This window comes from Phacochoerus africanus, chromosome 5, assembly GCF_016906955.1.
Source record: "Phacochoerus africanus isolate WHEZ1 chromosome 5, ROS_Pafr_v1, whole genome shotgun sequence".
Taxonomy (NCBI): domain Eukaryota; kingdom Metazoa; phylum Chordata; class Mammalia; order Artiodactyla; family Suidae; genus Phacochoerus; species Phacochoerus africanus.
In genome coordinates, this window is record NC_062548.1 from 37030159 (window position 1) to 37054096 (window position 23938).

General features: G+C 52.5%; 1 protein-coding gene across 7 annotated transcripts in view; it reads right to left on the bottom strand.

Moving 5' to 3' along the window:
- The window catches only part of CLEC16A (C-type lectin domain containing 16A), a 221225-nt gene that overhangs the window by 129111 nt on the left and 68176 nt on the right, over nucleotides 1-23938 (bottom strand). For all 7 annotated transcript variants that reach the window (XM_047780499.1, XM_047780497.1, XM_047780498.1 and 4 more), the window contains 3 exons: nucleotides 18412-18541; nucleotides 14685-14785; nucleotides 322-444 (listed from right to left, as the gene is read on the bottom strand). In XM_047780499.1, the coding sequence (XP_047636455.1) occupies nucleotides 322-444; nucleotides 14685-14785; nucleotides 18412-18541 (354 nt within the window). The remainder of the gene's footprint in view (nucleotides 1-321; nucleotides 445-14684; nucleotides 14786-18411; nucleotides 18542-23938) is intronic.

Here is a 23938-nt window from a genome sequence, read left to right on the forward strand (position 1 = left end):
AGTTCATGCTCGAATGTGGCCGTGGGCCACCCAGGAGGAGAGCTGCAGCCACTGGCCAAACCGAAGAAAGGGCCAAGAAGGAAGAGGGGGTCTGGCACAAATACCACGGGGGCGGGGGGGGGGGGGAACCCAGAGATGAAGCCACAGCTGGGCAGGAGACTGTGGTGGCCTAGGACTCCAGAGTGTGGCAGGGCAGGTGGCTGAGATCTTCCTGGACTCCCAGAAGGGCCAGGTCTAGAAGCCCCACCCTGGTGCCTGGTGTGGGGCCGGGTCCCTGGGACTCCACCGCCCCCAAGCGCAGCCAGCACAGATCCTGGGCACCTGGCTGCGCGGCGCTGTTCATGATCCTGATGAGCCTCTCGGCCAGAAGGTGGTTGTAGGCAGTCTTCTCAGCTGCGCTGGGCACTGGGAGCTGGATCCGCTCTAGCTTCTCAGGATCCATGCCTGGAATGGAGAGAAGGGTGGAGCTGTGAGCAGAGCCACCTGGTGGGGAGCCCCCGCGTCCTGAAAGGGCCCTTCGCAAGGGGCTTCCTCAACCTCGGCCATCCACGCCCCATCTCCGCACTCCGCGGCTGGGTGCGGCCTGTACTGTAACGCACCGCAGAGGGTTCTGTCAACGGAACTTCAGTAAATACATTAAAACATACACTTTCTATCAAGACTTGTAAACCGAAAACCTGAATTGCTGCAATATTGAGAGCAACGATGTTTTTACACTTTAGCTGTTGATTGGCTACTTTCTGTGGCCAGAGGCCTGCTCTATCTGTGTCAGGGGATCAGGGGAGTTCCCTGGTGGCCTAACGGTTAAGGATTCGGCATTGTCATTGCTATAGCTCAGGTTGGATCCCTGGCCCAGAAACTTCTGCATGCTGCTGGTGAGGTCAGAAGAAAAAAAAAAAAAAAAAAGGGGGCAACTGGCAGGTGTATGTATGTAAGAGGTGTCGAGGTCACACCAGCCTGAATGGTGAGATGACACATCAGAGGGAGTGGGAAGGGGACGGAAGAGTAGTAACTTCTCTACCACCTCTGGCCAGGTCTGTGCACCCCGAGGCCACCCTGTGTGAGACACCCCACACCGAGGAAAACACCAGACAGGAAACTACGGTCATGCCCACCATGCCCTCCAGCTCCTACCACCCACCTGGGAGAGCTGGGTCCCCCGCAGAAGCACATGGGCGGCAGCCCAGCGCTGGACCCATAAAGCTGCAGGTTCAGCGAAACCAACAGAGCACTCTATCTTTAGGAGGCAGAGGCATCGTTCTTCCTCCAGTGAAATCTGATAGCATTTAAAAGACAAAGACAGGCAGCTCTCTTCTTGGCTCAGCGGTAATAAACCTGACTAATACCCATGAGGACATGGGTTCAATCCCTGGCCTCCATGAGTGGGATAAGGATCTGGCATTGCCGTGAGCTGTGGTCTAGGCCGTAGATGGAGCTTGGATCCCGCGTTGCCATGGCTATGGCTGTGGCACAGGCCAGCAGCTACAGCTCCGATTCAACCCCTAGCCTGGGAACTTCCATGTGTTGCGGGTTCGGCCCTAAACAAGCAAAAAATAAAAGACGAAAGGCAGGACAGGAGAGGTGGGCAGAAAAGGAGAGAGGGAGCATCCAGGGTAACCGAACCCAGCATCCCTTTCCCTGAGCAGAGCCTGGATGACCTGCTGGGGCCACTTTGCTGGGCTGGTGTGGGACGAGAATGTTCCAAAGCCTTCTCCTCCCATTGAGCACAGCTAGCAGAGACAAACATTTTGCTCGCTCCAAGCCTGAAGAGCTGGAAGGATTGTTTGTGCCTGAAGCACGTCTTTTCCTGTTATTCCACCAAAGGGGGGAAGGTGGCACTTCTGGGAACTCTTGAAATACGGCCCCTTGAGGACTCGAGGACGCTTCATTTAGAACCTTGACAAAATAGTGGAAGATAGCAGTGAAGAGCTGATTGTCTGGATTCTAAGTAACTCCCAAGCTCACACGTTGACGTAATAAACCATAACAATATATCTTGCTTTATTGAATTCCTTCCAGCTCCGAACCGGAGGCTCAGTCATGCCAAGGAGATGACAGGGGTGAGGGTGAGGGGCCGAGGGCTGGAATGGGCTAGGTCCCCCCTCACGCCTCACTGACATGGCTTCGTGAAAAAATCTGATTGAGATGAACATTTAATTTGTGGACTCGGTATCCCATTTTGGTACTAAAGGCCTAACTCTAAAGCTTTCTGGTTTATTACATGGCAAGAAGAATGTCTACTGAATCTTTCCGGCGTTTGTTTTTTTCCCAGGGAAACTGTCGCTCGGTGGCTCTGGGGAGAAAAATGGTTCCTGGGCCTGACCAATGCATGACCCAGCTTGCTGACCCCACCAGCCGGCATCCTGCTTCCAAGCAGGTGGCAGAAGGAGCCCAACCGCTGGCTCCCCCGGGACGCGGAGGAGGACCAGGGAGATACGGGCTCCGATCAGCTCCTGAATGTCTGTGGCGAGTTCTCTCTTTGTCTCTTTCCTGTTTTTGCCCTGACTCGCTTAGAATTTGTCAGAAATGAGAAAATCTGTGCCAAAATCATCTCTCGGGAGGATGAAAACCTGCCAAGGTTACCCTGCCCTTCCTCGGCCGGCAGCTGCACTCTCTGTGAAGCGGGGGGACCCCAGGCATGGCGACACTTCGAGAACGTCCCAGGACCAGATGCCAATGCAACCTCTTCCTTAGGGAGGAAATTATGGCCCAGAGACGTCAAGCCACAACCCCAAGGTCACAGAGCAAGGAGGAAGCATAGTTAGAAATGGCGGTTCCAAAGGTGGACAGGGTCCGGGTGGCGAGAGTGCGCCCGCATCGCGGGGAGCCCAAGGCAGCAGGGGAGGGGCCCGTGGGGGGGGGGGGGCTGTCGGCGGCCGCCCCTCCCTTTGGGGCCTCCTCCTGCCTCGGGCTCCCGCTCTCCAGGGTTCCTTCCCCACTGCGGCGACGGCGACTGAGGCATTCCGTTTTGACACCTGACTTCTCTGACCCTCAGTCTCCTTACAAGTGCAATGGGAATAAGGACAGGAAGAGCTGTCAGGCCGCAGTGACGACGCCCGTGCTCACGTTCAACAGCCGTCACCTGTCACTACCTCGAGCTGATGGGGATTTTTACTGTGAACACGGCTTGATGTGTTTCCACCTCGGCTGTGCTACACGAGGAACAAAAGAGGAACAAAACGACAGATGCGAGAACAACAACGTGAGCTCTGGGTCAGAGCTCACGTCGAGCTACGTTGGAAAGCCCAGAGAAGCCAGGCTGAGCTGTCTGAGGACAGCTTGGGGACGAGCAGCTTGGCTTGGATTCTGGGACCAGCAGGACCTGGCAGGCCGAGGGCAGGGCAGGGAGCGTGGAGGAGCCTGCGGAGGGCAGGTGGGGACCCGCGGGAGGAAGTGATGAGGCAGACGTGGGGGGAGGGCCAAGCCCGGCCTGGATGCCAGGACCCCTGGAGGGGACATGATCTGGTTGTGTTCTGGCCAACTCTAGGGTGGTCTCCAGCCCACTGGCCATCCAAGGTGACCTCCGCGCTTCCGGCACCTCCTGCCAAACAGACTCCATAGTGCCACCCATTCTGTGTGAAGGAGACCTGCCCACAGCCAGGGAGGGGGGAGAGCGGGGCCCAGTCCACACAACACATGGCAAAACTTTGCGGAAAACTTCCCCAAACATCTCTGTTCTTTCCCCAAAGTTCCTGCAGGGCCTCATTTCCTCCCCATCTCTCTTCTGCCAAGACATTCTTCCCGGTCCAAACAGAACGCTGGCCGGCAGCTGTGAATGTACAAGGTCAATGTGACAACATGACAAGGACATGTGAGCGAAAGGGACATGGCGCACATGCAGGTGGACGGATGGACAGGCAGGCAGAGAGACAGACAGGCGCAGGTTTCCAGTCACTGAGAGGCGGGTTTTGCTACAAACCTGTCGAATGCCTGCACTCGCCGTTCCCCTCCAACTGAAATAAACACTGTAGATAATATACGGTCCTATTTGCTTTAAGCCTTAAGTGCCGAGTGACAGACAAATTCCAGAGAAACGCAGACACCCTTCACATGGCCTGGGAAGCTGTGCTGGGGCGTCTGCACTCCAGCAGCCCGCATGCTTCCTGGAGGGGTCAGATCCCGCGCCGCCCCCGTGAGTCAGAGCCAGAGCGGGGCTCCCCTGCCTTGGCTCCCACCCAATAAACTCAGGAGGCCCCGCTGACCAACTGAGAGAATCCCACAGAGAAGAGAAGGGTGTGGCTTGGCGATGTCGGGGACCAGCTCCTAAGCTTCCTTCCCCTCCAAGTTCTGTTGTCTGGATCCTTCCTCCTTAGAGGTGGCCCCCAGTCGGGACAGGCGTGGAAAAGACAAGACCCCGACCAGGGCGGCGTGGAAAGAAGCAGGCATACAAACCTGCAACAAAGAGACCACAACACTGCTGGGTGAATAATGGTCAAAAGATGTTTTTCTTTTGGGCTCCTTGGCTGGAGTTGTGCAAGCATCGCCAGCTTTGGAAGGCTAGAGACCAACTATTTCGAAAGCTGACCAGATGTTGGGCCAATTTCCAGTGTACTTCCAGTTCTGATCATGTGTCAGTCAAGACCCAAAGTGCTATTTTTGCCAGTCTCTGCATGGAGAAAGCCCCCCTTTTCCTCATTACCTTTTGGCCTTTCCCATACCTCTCATCCATGTTCCAGTAACTTCTCAGCAAAACAAAAAACGCAAAAAGCCCAAGATTCCTGTTGCGTAAGCAATGATAAGTGAAAGGGGCAGGTGAGTGGGCGGGAACCCTTAAGAAGACAAAGTGGCAAAACTCACCCCCCTGCCCCGGGCCAGGGCCCGCAGACCTGACAAAGGCGAGGAGGCTGCGTCTGCGCCTACAGACATGAACCAGGCTTCATGACGGGGCCCAAGTGAATCACAACAAGCGCCTTCCTCCCACCCGTCAACCTTTTCCACTGTGGAATGTTCATTTCGGTGCAGCATCTAATCCATTATGATTTACTGGAAGGCCTGAACTGACGTTTGGTTTTTATTAACATTGCTTTTATGTTAAAATTGTCTTATGATGAAAAAATCTATCGGAAAGAGACCATTTCATGAGGAGCCCTGCTTGGAGGGCACGTATCTGGAAACGAGGGGCTGCAGGTTAAGTGCAGCAAACTGACTGCTGCCAAACCAGAACACCAATCAGCTGCCCCCGCCCCCCCCCCCCCCGCTGCCCCTCACCAAAGGCAGACCTGTACTCGAAGGCTATAAACCCAGCAGCATCGCCCCCACAAGGCAGTTTCCCCGGGGGTCCCGCAGGCACCTGGGCCTTGGGTGCTGAACTTGAGCTCCGCAGCCTGCTCTCCAAGTGTGCTCCACAGCCCACATTCACTGGTGCTGGAAGTGGGCCACCAGCCGCACCTGGGCAGGAGCAGTGCCCTGGCATCGTTCCTCCCCTGGGGCCCCTCCCACCCAATCAGGCCACCTCCCCCATTCCTAGCCCCAGTCCTCCCCTGGTCTCATCTTAATCAATGGCCACACACAGCTGCCCAGGCGTCCCTTTTACTCAAGCCCCACATCCAGTCCGACAGCTCATCCTGGCTCTGTCTCCAAAATACATCGTAAAACCTTCCAATTTTCTCCATCCCCACGGCCAACATGTCATAATTCGACCCACGTTATCCTTGCTGGGGCTACTGCAACAGCTTCCTAACAAGCATCCCAGCTTTCCCCCTTGCAACTCACTCCCTCAGTGGCCAGAGCAATCTTCCAAGAACTTCCATCTGATCGTGTCACTCTCCCACTTAAAAATCCTTTCGGTGTTCCCCGCTGCACTTGGGATAAAATCTAACTTCCTTTCTGCGGCCTTCAAGGCCCCTCACAATCTGGTCCCTGCCCACCTGGTCCACCTCACCTTGATCTGCTTTCTGCTCCTCAAACCTGTAAGCTTTTTCCTACCTCAGGGCCTTTGCATATGCTGTTCCCTTTGCCTGGAGCACTCCTGCCCCAGACCTTTGCAGAGCTGACTCCTTCTCGCTCTTCAGGCCTCAGTTCTGATGTTCATTCCTCAGAGAAGCTTTCCCGGATCATGTTAGCTGGTGACCCCTGTACCACCACCCCTGGTTCACTCCACAATCACAAATCATACACACACACACACACACACACACACACACACGAAAAGTCTTTCTTTCAAGTTGTTCCCGTCATGGCACAGAGGAAATGAATCCGACTAGGAATCATGAGGTTTCGGGTTCGATCCCTGGCCTCGCTCAGTGGGTTAAGGATCCGGCATTGCTGTGAGCTGTGGTGTAGGTCACAGGTGTGGCTCGGATCTGGTGTTGCTGTGGCTGTGGTGTAGGCCGTGCGGCTGAAGCTCCAATTCAATCCCTAGACTGGGAACATCCATTCGGCCCTAAAAAGAAAAACAACAACAACGAAAAAACCAAATCACGCCCGTCACGCTGCCTTCACCTCCGCCACTCTCGCCCTGCTCCCTCCACAGCAGCCACACTCGCCTCCAGGAAAATCTCTGGTTCACCACTGTGTTCTCCATAAGAACCACAGGGCCTGGTGTCTAAGAAGGGCTTCAAAAGTATTTGTCAGAAGGGACAGTGAATAAGTAAATAAAAGCATTTGCAAGCAATAGAAGAAGGAATTAAATTTTTCTGAATCCAGAGTCCCACTCTTTTAGGAAGACAGAGACGGAGGCCCCCAGCAGGGCTCAGTGGGGTGGTCTCCCCAGCCACCACACGGACCAAGGAGCGAAGGAGTGTGGGGTGCGAGCCACCACTTCTCTGCTCCCCAGCACGTGGAGGGGCTCCCGGAAGGAAGCCCGTCAGGGAAGCCAGCAACCTGTAAGGCAAAGAGCTCGCCCACGAGCCCCCGGCCTTCGGGAGCCCGGCACCTCCGCCCACGGCGATAGCACCTTCCCCGCGGAGCCCCTGTGCAGGGAAGGGCGGGCAGCGCGGGTGCGGGGTGGGGGGTGGGCTGCCACACAGCCGAGAGGCACTCAGCCAGCAAACTTCGGCTGAGTGCTGACCGTCTGCCAGACGCTGAGCCCAGCTCTGCAGGAGGTTGTCGGCAGAGATACGGAGACCCAGCTGCCCAGCATGGGAGGGAAACCATGCAGAGCAAGAGCAGTATAAAAAAGTGTCATGGGAAATTCATGGAAATTAAAAGCATCTGCTCTTCCAAGAGCAGTGGCAAGAAAATGGAAAGACCAGCCACAGCCTGGGAGGAAATCTTTGCAAAACACATCTGATAAAGGACTTGCATCCAGAATATAAAGAACTCCTGAAATGCAACAATAAGAAATGGACAATCTATTAAAAAATGGGCACAGGATGTGAAAAGACACTTCACCAAAGAAGACATGCAGGTGGCAGAGTAAGCACTAGAAAAGCTGCCAAACACCATTAGATACTAGGGAAATGCAAATTAAAATCACAAAAAGAGAGGAGTTCCCACTGTGGTGCAATGCACTGGCTGTGTCTCTGCAGCGCCAGGACTCAGGATCAAATCCCAGGCCTGGCACAGTGGGTTAAAGGAGCCGGCGTTGCCGCAGCTGTAGCGTAAGTCACAACTGTGGCATGGATTCGTTCCCTGGCCCAGGAACTCCATATGCTATGGAGCGGCCAAAAAAGAAAAAAAAAAAAATCACAAAAAGACACCTCCCTATCTATACCTGTTACAATGAGTAAACTACAAAAAGTGGCCATGCCCACTACTGGTGAGGGTGTGAAGACGCTGCAACTACACGGGTGGTGGGATGTGAGGTTATACAGCCGCTGTGGAAGCCAGTTTGGCAGGTGCCGAAGAACAAACAAATATACACCTAACATAGATTCAGTTACTCTACTCCTCAGTATTTAGCCATGAAAATGGAAACACATGTCCATACAAAGACTTACACACAAATGTTCATGGCAGCTTTGTCTACGAGGGTCACAAATTGGAAACAACACAAATGTCCACTAACAGATGAATGGGGAGCAGGGAGAGTTCCCTGGTGGTCTCGTGGTTAGGATTCGGTGCTTTCACCACTGAGGCCTGGGGTCGATCCCTGGGCTGGGAACTGAGATCCCACAGGAAGCTGCTGCTTGCCATGGCCAAACAGCAAAACAGAGGAGTGGGTAAGTAAATTGTGGTACATTCATATTCCTATAGAGGAAAACTACTCAACAGTAAGAGGAAAGGAACCACAGATGGTTACAACGACACGGAAGAATCGCAAAACAATTATGCGGACGCAAAGAAGTCATACAAAAAGAGAGTATAGATTTTGCAATTCTATTTACATAAAATTCTATCAAGTGCAAACTAATCTACAGAGACAGGGAGCAGTTCAGTGCTGCCCAGGGAGAAGGGTGGGAGAAGAGAGGGACAGGAGGGTGACAAAGGGGCAGGAGAAAACATTTGGGGTGAAGGACGTGAACGCTGTCTCGACTGTGGTGATGGTTCCACAGTGTGTTCGTGCCTCAAAACTTATCAAATTGTATACTTTACAGGAGTTCCCGTCGTGGCGCAGTGGTTAACGAATCCGACTAGGAACCATGAGGTTGTGGGTTCGGTCCCTGGCCTTGCTCAGTGGGTTAAAGATCCGGCGTTGCCGTGCACTGTGGTGTAGGTTGCAGACGCGGCTCGGATCCCGCGTTGCTGTGGCTCTGGCGTAGGCCGGTGGCTATGGCTCCGATTCAACCCCTAGCTTGGGAACCTCCATATGCCGCGGGAGCGGCCCAAGAAACAGCAACAACAACAACAACAACAACAACAATAACAACAACAAAAAAAAGACAAAAGACAAAAAAAAATTGTATACTTTACATACGTGCAGTTCACTGCTTATCAATTACACCTCAATACAACTTCTTTTTTTAAGTGGTATAGCTTCCAGGAGTTCCCTTCACGGCTCAGTGGTTAACGAACCCAACTAGGAACCATGAGGTTGTAGGTTTGATCCCTGGCCTCGCTCAGTGGGATGAGGATCCGGTGTTGCCGTGAGCTGAGGGGTAGGTCACAGACGCGGCTCGGATCCTGCGTTGCTGTGGCTCTGGTGTAGGCCAGCAGCTGCAGCTCCGATTCGACCCCTAGCCTGGGAACCTCCATATGCCACAAGTGCAGCCCTAAAGAGCAAAAAAAAAAAAAAAAAAAAGTGTAACACCTTCCAGCCAGGAGGGATTGGATCTACCCTCCTGATTCAAGCAACTAGAAAAGTAGGCAAACCATATAAAACAATGGTTATGAGACACTGGACCAGACAAGAGGCAACATGGGAGAGTGACCCTGAGAGAGGGCAAACAAAAGCAGGGGCCCAGGGACCGCCCCAGCTCACAGTCACGAAGCCCAGTTTCTCTGAGATGGAGGCAGAGGCTTCAGTTCAGAAAGGCCAAATGGCCAGAATCCATAGGTGTGAGGACCGGGGAGGAGGGAGCCGCCCAGATCTGCAGCGAGTTCCTTTAGGCTTCGGCTAAGTTCTGCGCTATGCACACAGGTGGGGAAAGCGAAAGGCCTGCTGGAAGGAGACAGGTGGAACAATCCCGGAGCTCACATGGGGCTGAGAAGAGCTCGTGTTCCCACCCTCCATCATGGAAGACCACCCTGTCGTGGCTCATCAAGTAGCATCCCAGGAAGGAGACAGTCTCGGTACTGGAGTCAAGTGAGCCTGAGACTAAAGGCTGCTCTGGACCAGCACCATCAAAGCTTAAAGCAAGTCTCTAAAAGGAACAAACCAGGAGTTCCTGTCACGGCGCAGCGGAAATGAATCCAACTAGTATCCATGAGGATGCAGGTTGGATCCCTGGCCTTGCTCAGTGGGTCAGGGAATCCAGCGTTGCTGTGAGCTGTCACAGACGAGGCTCGGACCCTGTGCTGCTGTGGCTGTGGTGCAGGCCAGCAGCTGTAGCTCTGATTCAACCCCTAGCCTAGAAACGTCCATATGCCATGGGTGCGACCCTAAAAAGAAAAAAAAAAAAAAAAAAGGACCAAAGCAATGCCAAGTAACTATACCATGTTCCAGGACAAAACCTAAAAATACTGTAAAGAAGAAAGAATTCAGCATCTAGAAATGTAGGCTTCACAGTAACTGTCAACCAATCAAAATACCAGGCACGCAAAGAAAGAGAAGAAAAAGATGATCCAGAACCAACCAGGAGAAAAATCACTAATAGAAATATAGTTAGAAATCACAAAGATGATAGAACAAAAAGAAATCGGAAGGGAAATTATAAGGTATTTTAAACTGAATAAAAATTAAACCACATAGAACAAAATTGATTGCATGCAGCTAAAACTACAGCATTAAACTCTTATTTTAAAAAACAAGAAAAGTTTAAACATCAATGACTGGTACGGATAGGGTATGACTGAAAAGGAATAGAAAAAGGGAATTTTTTGGTTGATATAACTATACTGTATCCGGATTACGGAGGTGTTCACACAGATCCATAAATATGCTAAAATTAACAGAACTACACACAAGAGTTAATTATGGTGTTAATTTTAAAAGTAAAATAAAAGAAATTGAGTCGCTTAAAAAAAAATCAATGATCTAAAGCTTCCTTCCATCTTAAGAAACTACAAAAAGAAAAGTGAATTAAATCTGAGGTAAGTAGCTGAAGATAAGAAATAAAGGACAGAGGAGTTTCCACTGTAGTTCAGTGTGTTAAGAACCCAATACAGTGTTTGTGAGGATGCAGGTTCGATTCCTGGCCCCACTTAGTGGGTTAAGGATCTGGCGTTGCTGTGCCTGTGGCACAGGTCAGCAGCTGCAGCTCCAATTTGACCCATTGACTGGGAATTTCCACAGGTGCGGCTGTAAAAAGAATGGAGACAGAAAGGAAGGAAGGGAGAAAGAAAGAAAAATAATTAATCAAACCAAAAAACAATAGAGAAAAGTCAGTGAAACAAAAAGAAAGTTCTTTGAGAGTACCAATAGAACATAAAATTGATAAATCTCTAGCCAAACTGACCAGGGGAAAAAAAAAAAAAAAAAGAATAAGACCTGAACTATCAATATACCATGAGTCAGGAAGTGGACATCAACATAGATCCTACAGACATTAATACGGTAATGAAAAAATTAATAAACAAGTTTATGCCAATAAATTCAACAGTTTAGGTGAAATGGCAAATTCCTTAAAAGACATAAACTACCAAAGCTTGAGCAGAAGAAACAGATAAGCTTTAATAGCTGTATCTACAAAAGAAATTGAATAGTTTAAAAGCTTCTTTCAAAGAAAACTCCAGGCCCAGATGGCTTCACTGGTGAATTCTACCAAACAGTAAAGGAAGAAATAATACCAGTTCTACAAAAACTCATCCAGGAAATTCAGGAGGAGGGACTATTTCCCAATTCATTCCATTAAAATGAGCATAACCTGAGAGCAAACAAAGCAAGAGAATTACAGGATGATCACAGACTGATATCACTCAGGAACACAGATGCAAACATCCTTAACAAAGTTTTAGCCAATCAAATTCAGCGACGTGTACAATGTACGTGCCACACGAGGTGGTTCTAACCCAGAGTATCACCTGAAGGCATCAGAGAAAACTTCCTGAAGAAGGTGACTTGTGAGCAGACCCTTGACAGGCAAGCAGCATTTCAATAGGTGGTGAGGAGAGGGCAGAGGAAATGCAGCTAAAAGCACAGATGGATACAAGAAGGTGGCAGACCAGCCAGGAACGAGTAGGTACTGACTGGGGTGCCTGCTGGGCTTCCAAAGAAACAAGCTCCCGTCTCTGGGCAAGGTCCCAGATACAGAGCTGGACTCTGTAGAGGCAACTCTGTGCTGTGGGACCCTGACCACCACCACCCGCGCCCCTCAGGACATCACTACAACCCCAGAGCTGGACACACCACCAACCAGGAACAATCAGACTCTTGCCCAAGGATGTGACATCTGGAGGGTTTAGACTCCTAGCCTAGGACCTGATGGGCCCAAATCACGATCCACCTTAAGGCAGACCTCAGAGCTGGTTAGTTCCTGCCCTTCTCTCCACTTTTCAGCAAGGTCTTGGGTCGCGTGAGCTGCCCCAGGGGCCTTCCTCTAAGACACTTCTGGTTAAGTTACTGGGAGGGGGTCTTTTCCGCTTGCAACCCAAAGAATATTGTACCAGGACAGCCGCTCCAGGTTTCTGTGAATGAGTTCAGTCACCACGGAACAATCTTCACAGAGCCAAGGGTCTGTGGAGGGAAGCCGGCGGCATCAGATCAGGTTGGGTGCAATCCAGATATTCAAATGACAGGTACAAGGGGTGGAGTTTAAGGGAGAGAAGAAGGGACCAGAGGTTTCTGAACAGGGAAAGGACATGGTCAACACAGTCTGAGAGAGCAGCACCTGGCAGTGCTACGGAGGATTATAAAATGGACTATATTCAACACCCTGTGATAAACTATAACAGAAAAGCATCTGAAAAAGAATACACACACACACACACACACACACACACGAACATGTGTAAACTGAATCGCTTTGCTGTACAGCAGAAATTAACACAACACTATAAATCAACTACACTTCAACACAATTTTTTTAAAACCCTACAAAAATAAAATAGCCAAGTGTTTGACCCCTCGGGGCATCTGTGATAGAGGCCTTTGCAGTGATGTGCTCAGATCTCTCCTTCTCTCACGGCTCTGGGTCTCACCTCCAGCACCTAGCTTGGAGTCAGGCACTGAGTTAAATTCTGCTGACCAGATAGACAGGCTGAACAGGGAGAAATGACAACCCTTGATGACTAAATGCTGGGATCAAAGGAGGGAGAGAGCTAAAGGTCATGGCAGTTTCAACCTTGGTTGGCAATTTCAGCTGAACCAGAAGTGGCAGGAAGTGCGATGAGGTCAGGGTATATTTATGGGGGATGAGGGTGGTGTAGACAGACCATTTCAAGGTATTGCCCAAACACCTGCAGGGGTCCCCAGCATGCAAAGGGGGCAGGAGTTCAGATCGCAGAGCTGGAATGAGGCATGCACACACAGGGAGGTTGGAGGGATGGCAGGCGATCCAAGGCTGGGACCAATTCTATCAGTCAGGCCAGTCCGGATCATGGAATTCCTTTTACCATTTTTTTTTCTTTTTTTTAGTGCCACACCCACAGCATATGGAGGTTCCTAGGCTAGGGGTCTAATCAGAGCTACAGCTGCCGGCCTACACCACTGCCACAGCAATGAAGGATCCAAGCCACGTAGGCCAGCTACACCACAGCTCACGGTAAGGCCGGATCCTTAACCCCCTGAGCAAGGCCAGGGATTGAACCCACGTCCTCATGTATACTAGTTGGGTTGGTAACCTGCTGAGCCACGACAGGAAGTCCATGGCTCATGGAACTCTGTTTATTCCCCGTAACTGAGGGGCCCTGGGCGCCAGGCCCAGGGCCAGCAGCTGGAGGGGCTCGCAGAGGCTGTGGGAGTGAACAAGGCTATGGAGGGAAACACCAGCAGGATTCGAAGCCAGTTATGCTGCTTTTAGAAGAGTCTTGGGCTGGATCTACACACGTGCATGTGAGCACAAAGACTCACACAGGAGAAGACCTATCGTGACTGGTCCTGTCTCGAGTACGCCAAGTCTGGAAATAATAGTCTCAGTGTCCTTCACAGAGGGGATGGCAGAGGTGAGGACTAGCAAGAACAGAGCGGTTCTGGAGGGATGGGAAGCGAGGTGCTGAGACACGGGGAAGTGAGCAAAACCAGGTACACAACAGACAGTAAGGCATGAACCTCCATTTACGCTGGGGGACGGCTGTAGACACAAAATCACATATACTCGTACTTGGGTCTGTAGAGATACCTTTAAAAAGACACACCAGAAACCATTCACCCGAACTGCCTTTGAAGAAGAGAGCTGGAGGACAAATGGGGCGTGGAGGGTGGGAGGCTTTTTTCACTCTATTTTCTCCTGCCAGTAATCGACTTATTTATCATGATCAATGATTTAAGAATAAACACACACTTGGTTATGTGGAGTACTTTCTAAATGACTCCAGCCATGGGCCGTCTTATTAAAACCCACCTCCAACTACCACCCCGTAAGCTTATGAAAAAACTTCTGAAACACCACCGGATGCAGAGTCTCATCTACGCCGAGCCAGCACTTGGCAGGGGCCAGGAGGAATACTCTTGATTTCTTCTTCAAAGAGATTCTGATGTGGCCGTTTCAGAACTTGCCGTGTCAAGCCAGGTGGAACACACACTAGCGGCTGTTCTCAGAGAGGAAGTGAGTGAACGCATCCTAACCAAACCTGTCAGCTCCGCGGGAGTTGGATCCTGACCGCCCGGCCTCAACAGGGGAAGCCACAGGACCACACCTTTCTTTAGAAAGGAAGTCTAGGCTGCCACGCCGTCCAGCCAGAGTCTATTTTAGCTCTGAAGCCAGAGCGGCACACCAACTATCATAAAGAGCAAAACTGAGACTACGATTTGACTGATTTCAGTTCTGATGTTAGGAAAGAGGTCGCGAGCCTAAGTCAGCGGTGAACGGAGGGGTCGAAAGCCAACCGCAGTGCGAACAGTCACGCTGGGCCGGCTGGTCAGTACTCGGCCTCGTCTGCCCGCCCTTGTCACCTGAGCAACCAGTTCCCTCGGCTTTAGCCCGAGAGCAAAGCACCCGAGTCCGACGGGGCCGGAGGGCAGCGCTGTGGGATCCGCCCCCACCAGAAAGGGGTCTTCCCGGAGAGCGGCTTTCCTCTTCCCTGAGGCCGGCCAGCCGGGCGCTTACCTTTGTTGTGAGACATGGCGTACAGCAGGCAGAGCACGAACAGCGCGTGGTAGTCATCGTCCGGGCTGTCCAGGGCGTGGTACACCATATCCAGGAAGGGTCTGGAAGAGGGGGGGAGGGCGCGCGTGAGCCGCCTGGTGCCTGAGGGGTGTCGCCTCTCCTCTCACCTGCACCAGGGACGCCACCTGCCCTGGCCTCCTCCGGCCCCACCACCAGCAAGGAGGGTCCGCCACGGAGGCGTCCAGTCCAACCCCAGGCGCTGGGGACACACACCGTGGAAGTTGCGGTCTCCAGGGGAAAGCGACGAGGGAAAGGACCGCTTAGTGGCTCAGCAATCGTTCACCCGCTGTCCCAGACACTGGGGCGAAAGGGCACCGCGTTCCTGCTCCCGAGGCACTCCCAGGCCTGCGGGCACGGCCAGAAGATGGACGCACGGTGCCATCACTTCCAAGTGACAGGAGACGGAAGGAAACAGGGCAACGTGATAGACAACAGCAGCCCCCAAACAGGTCTGAATGATTTTAGAACGCGGGCGCTGGGGCCAGACCACCTGGGCTCAGATTCTCCTTGGCTGCAAACCCTTGGGTGCGTTACCTAAAAGTTTTCCCCGTCTGTAAGAGAGGTTTAAACCGTCCAGGGTTACTGTGAAACGACCCCTGAAAGGCACTTCACACGGGCCCAGGCGCATGGTGCAAAGTGCTGACCCAGGCGTGGCTCTCTGACTTCTGAGGATGCCGGGCGCTCGCCGTGGTCTCTCTGGCAGGTCCTGCCTGGCCATTTCTTGGACCGACTTTCCCAGACTGGAAGGAATCGATATGAAGTCTCTCGCCTCTGCTGCTCTGTGGGTGATATCCACAGAGCGACGGCAAACATCACAAACTGCGCTGCCTGAACACTGCCCTTCCAGGTGAGGGGCCTGGCCCAGAGCGACCTTTCCATATGAGGATAAGAGAATGTGCACAGATCTGGCCTGCAGGCAGGAGGCTCTGAGCCTGAGACAGCACGCGGCTGTCCCTGGAGAGCAGGATGCCTCAGCGAGTGACCCAGGGCACATGTTCCCCCTGGAAGGACCCAAGTTACCGTCAGCACCACTGACTGGGGTAGCGAGACCACGTGGCAAAGAAACAGGGAGACTAGTCACTGCATAACCTTTGGCACGTGTTTGAATTTTAACTCCACAAGCGTATTACTGATTCAAAATAGTAAATTAAAAAATGCAAAGAAAAAAAGCAGTGAAACGCACTTGTCATGACATTTCAAATAACCACGTGATACACAGAAATTAAAGGAAGAACTCAAAAGGGAACATTTGTGCTCAGGCTGTTTCTCCGAGGTGCCAGCTCCGCCCCTCCAGATCAGGCATCACCACGCAGATGTGTGAATTGTTTTGGCCATGTGCAAATCTGGGTTTTTCTAAGCTCCCAGCAATAATACTTCCAAACATAAGAGCAGGATAAAGCAAAAAGCCGGCTGCTTGCAATTGGAACTGTATTTTCATTTGGAAACAATACAAATAACCAAATGCCCAGTAGCAGACGGAAGGCTGAGTGGAGGTTTTGTGAGGTGAAGTACTATGAAGATGTTAGCATTTTGTTTACTACGAATACAATGAAATGAAAAAGATACTTGGCGTTGATATTAGAGAAAAAAACAAGAATAAAAAAAACGATAGACCTGGTATGGTATAAGCCATTGAGGGGGAGGCGAGCAAAATTCTCACTCTATTGGCACTGAAAACCGATTGGCAGGAAATGACCAAAATCTTGCTAACAGCTGTCTTTGACTCAGGGAGACCTTTTTCTTCCTTCTTTATACTTTTTAAGGTTTTTTAATATTTTCTGAATGTGTATTGCTTTTTAAATTTTTAAAGCTTTTTTTTTTTTTAAAGAAAAGAAAGAATATCTTGAATGGTTTTTGGTTTCTTAGGCCTATATTTAACCATGGAGGCAGATATAGCCCATGACATACAGGGAATCCAGGGACAGTTCCACTTTGCGCCGTGCTTTCTTCAGACGAGAGGACCAATGTCAAGATCCAAATCACGTCGAGGACAAACTGCCCCTCCCTCGCCCTCAGCGCCAGGGAGTGGGGGGACAGAAATCTGAGGTGGGGTCTCTGACCACCAACAATACCTTTGCAAAGGAGACGGCAACCCCCGACCGGCGCCGGCCTCTCCCTGGCGCATGGGCTCAGAGCAGAGCGCAGCTCTTGCCCAAAGGTTCCTGGGGCCCCAAGTCTGCATGTGGCCCAGCTCAAGGCACAGGATCCGCTTCCGTTATACACCGTGTGGTGGAAGATGCCAAAGTCACCGAAAGTTAAGAAACAATCTCAGTCAGCTCTAAGGAAACCCCTTGCTTCACTAAAACTCAGGAAAAAAAGAAGTCTCAACCCCAAGGTTCAAACATAACATTTTGGTCTGTGGACTTTTTGTTTTTGACAATACATGGGTATTTTCTTCCTTTAGGAGGGCTCAGTATCACCATACTATGCAAAACACGTGCCGTTCCCGTTTTCCAGATCCTAGGACGGGGAGCACGTGATGATGAGTTCACCTAAAGGCCGCCCTAACACCTACCCAGCAGATGCCCTGACGTCAGCCTGAGCACCCCCGCGACAAGTCATTTTTGGTTTTTCAATTATTCCTATTTTAATTAAAGCCCCTAAAGGCTGCTTCCCCCTCCCTTTCCATGTGTTTTCAGGGCTTCAAGTACATTTTCAGCGCTTCAAGTGTTTCATTTTTTGGCCATCAAACAAAATCAAAGAGGTCCTGGTCAGTAGAACTGACGGCCCACACTGCGCTGCAATGCTTTTTATTCAGCCAAAACTAAAAACGGTTCCCCGTTCATCTGATAAAAATGAATCCTCTTGTTAGTTAACCGAAACATTTGCCACGCAAACAGATAAACAAGGCTTGGAGGAAAAAATCAGTGTGCTTCAACTCTTCGCTTTAAGCAGGATTAACAGCAGGACGGGGCCTCACCGTGGGCACTCAGGAAGGGAATGGCTTGCAGGCGGACAGGGGCACGTGCTCACACCAACCCGGGGTCGGGAGGTCACTGCAGGCGTCTGTGCAGTAAGGCCTCCTGATGAGGACGTAACTCGGAGACGAGGAAGCCCTCCACACAGTCTGCGGCAACTATGGGAGCAGCCCTCCACCCAGTCCCATCCTGGAATGGGCGGTGCGACCGCAAGGCTGCAGGAAGTGTGGCACCTCCAAGACTTCTGAGGCTGTACTGGGCAGCCGTCGCCGACATGACCTATGAGGGAAGCAGTCCAAGGCGGACGGCAGCATTAAATCCAGCATGGATTGCGCTGGCTGAGTCATGAGGGCAGGCCCTGTGGACGGCGGTGTGCATGGCAGGGAATGAACGAGTGAGATCCAAACGCCCCCAAGGGTCCCTTCCTGAGGGCAGCAGAGCATGGGGGGGGGGAGCGTCAGGACACGGCCCGGCCCGGGAATGCTTAGGGTGGTGGTGCCACGCCCGGGTCCTTCTCTTTCCAAGGGGTGAGCACTGCAGCATGGAGGGCCAGCGCTGTCCCCGAGGCCTCTTGAGAGGAGCCGGGCCTCTGGTGGCCCAGGGGCTGGAGCAGCCGGATGGCTGCGCTGGGTGGCAGGAAGAGGCCTTGGGTGATCCTCAGGGGGTGCCCAGCCAAGGCACCTCCTCCCCCACCCCAGGCCTGAGAGCGAGCAGCAGCCCCCGCTCCCTGACGGCTGCCCCGCGGCTACCTGCTCCACTGGGCGCTCTCCAGGCCGGTGGCAGCGCTCTTCTCCTCGTCCGTGGTGTTCTGCTCCTGCACCGAGGTGCCAGCCGCCAGCTCCGGGAGCTTGCTGCGCTCCATGATCACCATCTCTATCTCTGGAACAAACACAGACACGGCGATGAGCCCACACGGCCCCCGCCCGAGAGGTACAGGCACGCTCGAGCTCGAGCAGGAGCCACGTGACACTGCTCTGAGCACGTCCAGCGACGGGGCTTGAAGGCGGGGACGGGCTCCCCCGCAGCCCGCACACCGAGGAGGAAGAAGACAGGGTCGGCCCTCTCTTTCCCTTCGTCTTGGCAACGCCAAGAAATGGGGCCCTGACTCTGACAAGAAAGCAGAGACTGCAATGACGTATCTCAAGATGTTTAAAAAGCGGTTACTGACACCACACCGCCATCCCTGGGGAGCTGAGGAGTGTGGGAGAAAGCGCATGCGGTTAACAGAACCCCCCAATTCCCTGGCAATGTTCTGAAACTGCTGAGATGTTGTTCTCCCGTCCCCCTCGCAGCCGGCGGCGGGCAGAGGGGGCGACCCGTAGCCCCCGACTGCAGCACGGTGCACATTTGCATTTTCAGAAAAAGCTCTGAACCAACCAAGGAAACCGTCCTGCGTTGGGGGGAGGCTGCTGGGCTGCGAGGTGTCCCTGTTGCAGGGCTCCCTGACCGCGGGTGTGGATCTTCAAAACTTGGCTCTGGGAACCGCAGTTCAGGCAACGACCCCGTCCGGGGGAGACACAATGAGGGGAAAGATGGGGAAATGGGAGGCTGCACCTCTCTTCGGGGCGGCTGAGCACGGACCCGGCTGTCACAGCCTCGCCGTCGTCTTCCCCGCACCCGGGCCGGGGCCTCCCACTTGACCTCTGCCTCCCTTCTCGTGCCCCCTGCTCCCCATATGTGGTCCACACAGACCCAAGTGATGTTAAGTGGCAGTCAGCCCAGGTCACCCTCGGCCTTCCCGTCACACTCAGGACGAAATGCAAATGCCGTCCATGGCATCAGGCCTGGCCCGGCCCGGCCCCCGTCCACCGCTGACCTCACCTCAGGCCCTCTCCGCCCCACCAGCCATGCTGAGCTTCCTTCTCAGTTGACTTTGACTGGCCCGAGCTGGCTGTCTCCTCTGCCGGGTCTGCTCCTACCCCACACCCTCTCTTTCCGAGCATGACTCATATCAGTCAGCTCAGCTCAAATGTCCCCACCTCAGACACCATCTGAGTTTTTCCTTCGCCTCTTTAGGTTACTACAAACTCAACTCCACACTTAATTTGGATTTCCTTAGTTTCTTCCTGCCTTCCTTTTTTGGTTCCAGGATCCCAACCGGGGTACCATGTTACACCCGGCCATCCTATCTCCTAAGGATCCTCTTGGCCATGACAGTTTCTCAGACTTTTCGCGTGCACGTGTGTGTGTGTGTCTGTCTGTCTTTCTAGGGCTGCACCTGAGGCCCATAGAAGTTCCCAGGCCAGGGTCGAATCAGAGCTGCAGCTGCCAGCCCTCACCACAGCCACAGCAACTCGGGATCTGAGCCGCATCTGTGATCCCCACACAGCTCATGGCAACACTGGATTCCCCAGCCCACTGAGCAAGACCAGGGATCGAACCCTCATCCTCATGGATTCTGGTCCGGTTCGTCGCTGCTGTGCCACGTGGCGAACTCCAGATTTCCCTTGCTCTTGACGACCCTACGGTCTGCGGAGAGTGCCCCTCAATCCCGGTTGGAATGACGTTTTTCTGATCATGAGACTGGGGTTCTAGGTTTCTGGGAGGAAGACCACAGAGGGGAAGTGACCTTCTCATCACATCCGATCGGGGAACGGGCTCTGGACATGACCTCAGGCTGCAGGAGTTAATGGGCATCATTGTGACGAATGCTGGTCAGGCTCCTCCACTGGCAAGTGACCCCTGCACCCGCCTCACCCACACTGTTCAGAAGCACGTCCTCGAGTGCAGCCCGCGTGTAAGGAGTGGGGAGCTACGTCCCAGCATCCTGAAGGAGGAACAGCTACATAGATTATTCGGAATTCTTTGGAACAGATTTGTCCCCTCCCCCCTTACATTGATTGTAACTTTATAGTATTTATAACTACAGGCATGCCGGCTTTTCGAGAGTTCACTTTAGCTTACTTTGTTTTTACAAAAGACCTGCATTAGTACCTGCTTTTGCTAACTGAAAGAAATCTGAAAAGGATTTTCCCTTTTACAAAAACAGGTGAAAAGCAGAAATAGTATTTGGTGTTGCAGCCATCACAGAGGCAGGGCACCCGCAGCGGGCACGGCCCCGCCAGGCTCCTTCCCGGGAACCACACTCCGCATCTCGGCATCCAGCCCCGTGGCTTTGAACTGTGTGAGCAGTGGTGCTTTATCTCCCTTGATTCTGTGCATCTGCCGGTCTGGCGGCTTCGCCTCAGGCCATCCCGGCTTAGAGAAGATTTCCCGGGAAGGCTGCACTCTCAGATCTCGGGGGAACCTGCATCTGGATGTTTCATCTTCCCTTTACTGGTCTGCCTGTTTCCCGCCTGGCTTCCCTGACTGGGATGTGGGCTTCCTGAGTCACCACCTTATCTGTCTTGCTCTCCACTGGAACTCCGTGCCTAGCCCAGGGCCTGGCACCAGGCAAGTGCCCGTTACACACCTCCAGAGTGGACGAATGGATGACGGACTTTGGTGGCAGGCAGGGCCGGCAGTGATTCACGGTGGCTGTACAGTGTGGAGCCCCACTCGGTGTTCAATCAGCGTGTGCACGGTGTCCTCACACAGAGGCGTTGTGTTCCCGCTGCCTTTCTGGGACTCTGTGAGGCACGACCTGCTTGGAGCTGTCCTCTGGTCTGCAGGACTGCATCCCCACACATCCACATGGGTCCGGACCTGGCAGAGGGGGCTCGCTCTTGCCACCCCTCCCCTCCCCATGTGGTCTGGGGCAGAGGCCACGGCCCCCCACAGGGTGACCCCCCTCACACAGGCAGGGGCTGGCCTGCAATTTTTTAACTGTTAATGTGTGCGCATAGTTCTGAATTTATTTTAGGGTGCATTAGAAGAAAATTCTAACTGCACAGAAAGCTTGTTCTATTGTGGACAGTACTGCTTAGGATGAAGCTAAATTTGAGAAAAAAAACAAAGGGAGTCAACTGACACTGAGCTACTGAGCAAAGAGCAGTCCACAGAGCGCGTGGCCACTGTGCGGGCAGGAGGTGCTGCAGACTGAGAACCGCCATCCTCTCCTATCCTCACATCCTTGCCTCCACGTGCCACCCAACGACCCCTGCCTTCTCCAAGGTGGGCTGGAGACACCTCAGTGGGCGTACCAGGTGACTCACTGAGCAGTACCTCTTGACTAACCATTCTCATCTTTTAAAAATCTGCATACCAGTATACAGGATGCTAGTACACAGAGTTCACATACTGGGGAGACACGTGTTTAATTATGTGCTTGTTTGTGTTTACTGATGGGGTGTGACATCTGAAGACTACCAAGTGAGACGATGGTGCCAGCCTCTGGCGTTTGTCCTGTGACCTTCGACCTGCTCCCTGCACTGCTTCAAGGTCTCTGTCCCCCTTGCCTGCCTGGCTGGCATGGTGGGAACTCCACTCCAAGGACTCTCCAAGATTACAGGGCCAAGCCCGCGTGTCTCCACCGGCTGTGACGTGGTTGCCCCATCACAGCTTTGGCTCCTTAAGCTCCCTGGGCACTATCGCAATTCTGGAGCAGAGATCCTCGTGTTCCTCAGGTGCGTACTCGTTCTGAATGACAACTGTCCGGGGCAGCACCGCGGCGAGAGGGGACAGCAGAGCTGCTTCAGGCACAAGGCGGGCTCCCTCGCACACTCCGCAGACCCCTAACGCTCCTTTCCGGAATTCAGGTGCTTCATACAAAATGGCCTGAAAACCATTAATTTGGTCCTGGATACTGTATATGAGGAAACAGAAACCTACAAGTGCCATGATGCTGAATAGGGCTAGAAAACCAGCAGGCAAAAAAAAAAAAAAAAAAAAAAAAGCCAGGCCTGCTCGCCCTCCCACTTCCCAGGTCAGTCATGTTCTGGTGCAGGACCCAGCGACAGGGGCCTCTCCACAAAGAACGAGGCTCCCTAACCTCGGCTGTGCCACCCTGGTCCTCACCGCTGCACCCCCACCCCTCCGGGTGCCAATACACTCCTCCTCCCGCCAGCCCAGCTGCGGGAAGAGCTGCTCCCTTAGCTTTCTAGGTGGAATACAGAACACCTCCTCCAACGCCAAACAGATCCCCCCCGCCTTTCTTTCAACAATTTTATCCAAACAACTCTTAAAAGCAGTGATTCTTACCTAGCTCTGCCAGCTCCCTCACACCTTATGCAAACACTGTGGGGTAAGTAACAAGGACCCTGGCACAGGTGTACTCCCTACTCTGCGATGGCCTAGTGGGAAAAGCATCTGAAAGCAAACGGATACATTTGCACGCGTAACTGCTTCACTCGGCTGTACGCCTGAAACACACACAACACTGGAAGTCGACTATACCATAAAATTAAAAGACAAAACCAAAACACTATGTGGCCATGAGAGGAGTGGGTCACAGGTTTTGGGGAGAGGGTCTCGCCAAATTTTTTCACTGCTCCAAAGTGGACTCTACAGCCGTCTTTAAAAGTAGATGTTGAAGAAGACTTGGCCTGTCTTGGTGACTGAGGGTCAAAGCACACACTTCTTTATGCCAAACCAGGACGTCCAGCATGGCTCTGCACAGCCTTCTGGGCCCCCACTGCCAGGTTCCCTGCTGACCCCAAGCCCACTTCAGTTCGGTCCAGCTCCCCTCCCCTCGCCACGCTGCTGCCATCAGGGAAAGCAGATCAGTGGGCCCACAGAGACACGGATTTCCAGTGACAGTCCCTGAGGTAGGACCCGGGCTCTGATGATGAACTCCCAGGGGGCTCCAAAGAACCTTAGTTATTATACCACGAGCCCCCACCCCTATCAGGCTTCTGTTTTGGAGTTTGAAGGGGCTGTAGCAATGCCCTAGGCCGGCTTTGCTCAAACTTCAGTCACGCACCTGCCTTCACAATTTCTACCATGTCTGTGTGTATTTATTATTTACTTAATCGTGTTATTTGAACTTCTAAAAAAAAATCAATGCATTTTCAAAGAAAACATTCCTATACCCTTCAATTGAGCAATCCTACATGCAGGAATTTATCTGGAAGATACACCTCCACTGATATGAAAATGCACATGTGCAAGGGTATTCACGGCAGTATTATTTGTAACTGCAAAATATTGGAAACTACCTAAATGCCCAAGCCTGAAGACGGGGTGAATAAACTATGGTGCACGTCGCGGCAGCTGTAGAAGAGAATGAGGAAGACTGCTGTGAACCGCTGCGGAGTGAGTTCCGGAGACAGCGCTCAGTGGAGAAAGTCGCGCCAAAGAACACAGACCCCGAGGGGAAGAAAGAAGGGATGATAAGAAAGCATACACACGTCTGCTTCTTTTTACACAACAAAACCCAGGAAGAATCTCCTAGAAAAC